General features: G+C 39.6%; 1 protein-coding gene across 2 annotated transcripts in view; it reads left to right on the forward strand.

Annotated features, from left to right (window-relative positions):
• Positions 1-4,976, forward strand: part of akap1b (A kinase (PRKA) anchor protein 1b) — a 57,306-nt gene that overhangs the window by 49,775 nt on the left and 2,555 nt on the right. For both annotated transcript variants that reach the window (XM_020619074.1, XM_020619073.1), the window contains exons 8-10: positions 3,536-3,603; positions 3,903-3,976; positions 4,141-4,206. In XM_020619074.1, the coding sequence (XP_020474730.1) occupies positions 3,536-3,603; positions 3,903-3,976; positions 4,141-4,206 (208 nt within the window). The remainder of the gene's footprint in view (positions 1-3,535; positions 3,604-3,902; positions 3,977-4,140; positions 4,207-4,976) is intronic.

A 4,976-nucleotide genomic window follows, 5' to 3' on the forward strand; every position in this document is an offset into this window, starting at 1 on the left:
TAGAACCTTTAAGCTTTTTAGCCTGCTGCAGAATGAGTGTTTTGTCTTTCTCATTCATCAGCTTTACCATCACTGCCCTTGGACCGCGTTCGTTGTTTTTTCCGACTCTGTGAGCCCTTTCCATCGCAATGTCCTGCTGTATGTCCAACTTGTTCTTTAGAACCTCCTTCACTTTACTCTCCGCATCCTTCCAGGTCTCTCCGGCTGCCTCCTGAATTCCAGCAAATATCAAGTTTTTCCGCTTGGTTTGTGCTTCCAAGTATTCCACCTTATCCGACATAACTTTCAGGAAATCACAGGCTTCATACAGTCCGTCTCTCGTAGCTTTGATCTGCGTTGACTGCTCATCCATGTTAACTTTGATCGCGTCGACCTCACGCTGAGTAAACTGCAGACTCGATTTTATTTCCTGTATCTCTCTGGTCATTTCGTCGAATCTCTTGTTGTTCGTATCCATAATCATTTGCACAAATCCCTTAAAACTGTCGCTGAGCTGATTCACCAGCGCAGTGAAAAGACGTTTCTGCTCCGACAAGTCCGCAGCAAAATTCTCTTCAACTTCGCCTTCCTCAGCAGCTTCAGATCTATTTGCTCTTTTCCCTTTAGGAGCCATTTCAAGATGTAGACTTTTCCAAAACTTGAAAGTGTAGAAAATATGAAACAGATATGAGAATCCCAGAACAGACAAGAGGAGCAGAAAAAACGTCCGCTCTCGCTTGCAACCCGGAAACACCATGGTGATTTGATATAGTGTGGAATTACTGTAATTGCCTAATATAAAGTGTAATTGTTGCATTCAGATTACATACTATGAACTGACAAATGTTTTTGTTATTGGAACCCCCGCGCCTCTACCCGGTCCACGGAAACATTTTCACGCATGAAACCGGTCCGTGGTACAAAAAAGGTTGGGAACCGCTGGTCTACAATGACTGCAGCTACCTTGTTCTCTTTGATAACTATTGATGTCTCTATAAGTAGGTTCTTACAAATTATTTCACACTCCAGCTTGCCATCCACTGTATTAAATCTACCAAAAACTGCATTAAGACATTAACAAAGATTTTGCTGTTGTTAACAGAACTTTCTTACTGTACCTGCCCATTAATGTATTAAACCCTTCCCATGCCTCCTATATTGCTAGATTGAAATTTACTCTATATTTAGTTTTTGTATTCTATTAAAGCTTTGATAATTTTTCCTTTTAGTTGCCTCCTTTTACCTGCAGCAATACTGTATTAGTGGGGGTGTGGTGACATGTTGTACCATATTAAAAAGTGACAATATTTCTCATTGAGGCAAAAGCAATTTCTCTATCAGTACATAACACAACCAGAGCAGCAGCCAGTGAGACGGAGTGTGACGGCAGAGTGATGTACGTTCACATTAGTATGGCAAAAAGCACAACTCCCTGCTGTGTTTCAATGCACAGGGCTGTGTTGGTTTGGGAGTGAGGGGTTGCAGGGGGAGTGTTCTAGATGCACACAATAAGGCCACGTTGGGGAGGCGACAGTGGTGCGATGGGTAGAGCAGTTATCTCCCAACCAGAAGGTTGAAGGTTCAAATCGCGGTGCCGGCAGTCCACGTGTCAAAGTGCCCTTGGGCAAGACACTGAACCCCCCCGTTGCCCCAGATGGTTAGAGCCGTCGGTTAAGGTGGCGCAGCAGATGGCTGCCATCGGTTCTGTACCGGAAACAAATTCCTTGTGTGTAACATACTTGGCCAATAAAGGTGATTATCCTTATCCTTATTATCCTTCATTCATGTTACAAGCCCCTGATTTTCCATTGTGTTTTGGTTAGCCATGCTGCTAATGTAGCCTACTCTACATTAGCACCAATTCTTCCAGCAGTGTGTCTACATTTATAGATTAAAAAAAACACAATTTAACATCCAGCACTAATGAAAATTCATAGCATGTCATTATGGTGCAGTAATTGTGGCCCAGATTCAACAGTGAAGAGCAGTAAATGCTCATGCTAACAAGGTAAACAAAAAAGTCTTCTTCCCGTGGCTGTCCATGTCCCGATCATTCCCCATAGGTGATTGATCAACACATTGCCTTTGCCAGATTATGTCACCATGCCCTGTGGTGAGGGTGAAATACCATAGAGGGTCACACACAGCTTGAAGTTAGAAGCTCATGCATAGTTCATGCCAATAATAATTAAATAAAAATCTGTTCATTATTTTTTGATTGTTAAAAATCAAAGAAACAAACCAACAGACACCAGCAACAACATGACTCCACCCTTGGCGGAGGTATTTATTCACCTGGTGCAGTGCCTGGTGCAGAAGCATACTATATGCTGTTTGTGCATACACAAACAGTATACTAGGCTTTGCAAAAGACACCTGGTGGCAAAAAGGAAAGCTGCAGGTTGGATTTTACAAGCCTGCTGAGGGGTTAAAAATGCTGCATTACTGACAATGCCACCATCAGGGCACCACAGACATAATGTGGAGTGCAAGTCTGACACTTTGAATGTAATGTTGCTTTTGTTAACAAAAATTATGACTAAATAGTGTCATCAACGAACCTTTATCACGTAGCGAAAACGAGATGAGCCGCAACGAAAATGCTGGTCATGTGACAATGACTATAATTAAATGTATTATGCAATATTGTTGACAAAAAACGAGACTAAATGTGGTTTACAAAATAAAAACTATGCTAAAATGTCTCCATTTTCGTTGACCAAAATGAGACAAACCAAAATGTTATAACGTTATTTTGTCTCATTTGGTTGCGTTACTATTATTATTTTGCAGTATTTTTGTTTCCTGTGTCTTGCTTCAGGTTGCACTGCGCAGACGCAGGCAACGTCACTTCCTTAAGCCCCAATCATGCCATTATTTAGAAGACGACAACAAACATAGTTAAGTCTGACACAGAGAAAGGGGCAGATGGCCGGCCAGCAAGGGTTCATCTTTGGGAGAAAAAGAAGAAACAACATTTGGAAAAACTTTCATTACATAGAAGTGGAAAAGAAAATGGAATGTGTTGTGGAAAAAGATGGGGATAAATGCGACCCCAAAATGACACAAAATGTGTATTGGATTATTCTTGAGTCTATAAGGTAACAATAATATAATAAGATAACCTTGTTTGAAATGGGTTTGGCTAAAAGAAAATTTTGTTTTTTCCTATACTACTAGGTACTTGTACTATATTGACTGGGTTAAATAGAACTGCATTACTAAAAAGAGACTAAAATACAATTTTCATTGACTAAAACTAGATGAAAATAGTCATGGATAATTCTGACTAAAATAAGACTAAAATGCTCAAGACTTTTAGTTGACTGAAACTTGACTAGACTAAAAAGAGTATGAACGTGACTAAAACTAATAAAAACTAAAATGACAGCTTCACTAAAACTAAAATTAAAACAGGCTGCCAAAAACAAGTATTTGAATGTCTACATCTGTAAAACAAAAAATTGTTGCAACTACCATATGTGTCTAAGTGTATAGGTTATGAGATATATTTACATTGGTTGTCTTATACAGGCTTCCCCTGTTTATTTTCCAGGTCTGATTTTGTAACACTACCATTTCAAGGTGCTGAAGTTTTGCTCGACAACATTGCTCCGCTTCCAGGTACAACATTTATTTGTGTTGAAACATAAATTTAAAACTTGCAGGTAAGAACCCAACACTGATTAACAATGACAGAGCTAGTTTGTTAGACTGTTGGCCATTCAGACTATATGAAGTGCATCTAATTAATTTTGTTTGTTCTTTCAGTGGTGCTTTAATGTTAAATGGTTTAGTTTTGTTCTCCTTTTCCTCAAAATATATCTTAAAGTGAAAATTATGCTCAGTGAATCCTGCAGATATTGGATGGCTGCAACTATTCATCTTTTGTCTGACCATATAATTAAAATGTCTTTTGTCAGGAGATGACCATTTTTCACCTGAGGCAATATTGGCTTTGGAGGAGATGACCAGAGGAGTGGCGTTGCTTGCACAGGTAAATAAACTAAAATAAAGATAAGATTGCATAATTTAATATATCTGTATCGACCACAACTCGAGACACTTGTGTACCACATTCCTCACTGAACCATTCCGTTGTCTCAAATCTAATCTTTAACTGGACTTGACTTCTTTTTTTTTTTTTTTTCCTTTGTAAAGGTCTCAAGCTACGATAATACCACAGGCCTCCCACTGGTCCATCTGTGGAATATGGTTGGAGATGAGGTACAATGGGGATACACCTGGTTTGCAAATTAATTTAAAGGTGTAGTGTGTAAGATTTAATGGCATTTAGCAATGAGGTTGCAGACTGCAGCCATCTGAATAACCCGCACACGTTCCTTTCCAAGCATGAGAGAGCCTACGGACACTGCTAGGTGCCATGTTGTTGTCCACAACTGCATCGAGTAGTAATATGCCAAGTGATTAGGTTAATTTAGTTACCTCTTTAGTTATGTAAAACTACATGTTATAGTTTCCATGTAAGATAACAAACTCCGTTACTTTTTCCTGCATAGTTGTAGCTGTTTATTATTAATGTTAACTAGCCGGGGGGAGCCCTTTAACTGGACTTGACTTCTTTTTTTTTTTTTTCCTTTGTAAAGGTCTCAAGCTACGATAATACCACAGGCCTCCCATATATATATATATATACACACACACACATACACACACAGATCAGCCATAACATCATGATCACCTGCCTAATCCTGTGTACACAGGAGTCAATGCAGCAGTTGGTTGGCACTTGTCACTCTGAGGCTCACACTGCATGTTGTATGAGTTTGTTTGCTAGCATAGTTAGGCCACGTTCACACTGCAGGCTGAAGTGGCTCAAATCCGATCTTTTTGCCCAAATGTGACCCATATCCGATTTCCTTATGACAGTGTGAACAGCACAAATCCGATTTTTTTTTTCAAATCCGGCCCAGGCCACTTTCATATGTGGTCCTAAATCGGATACATATCCGATGTTTTGCAATGCGACTTCACTC

This window comes from Monopterus albus, unplaced genomic scaffold (genome assembly GCF_001952655.1).
Source record: "Monopterus albus unplaced genomic scaffold, M_albus_1.0 scaffold214.1, whole genome shotgun sequence".
Lineage (NCBI taxonomy): Eukaryota > Metazoa > Chordata > Actinopteri > Synbranchiformes > Synbranchidae > Monopterus > Monopterus albus.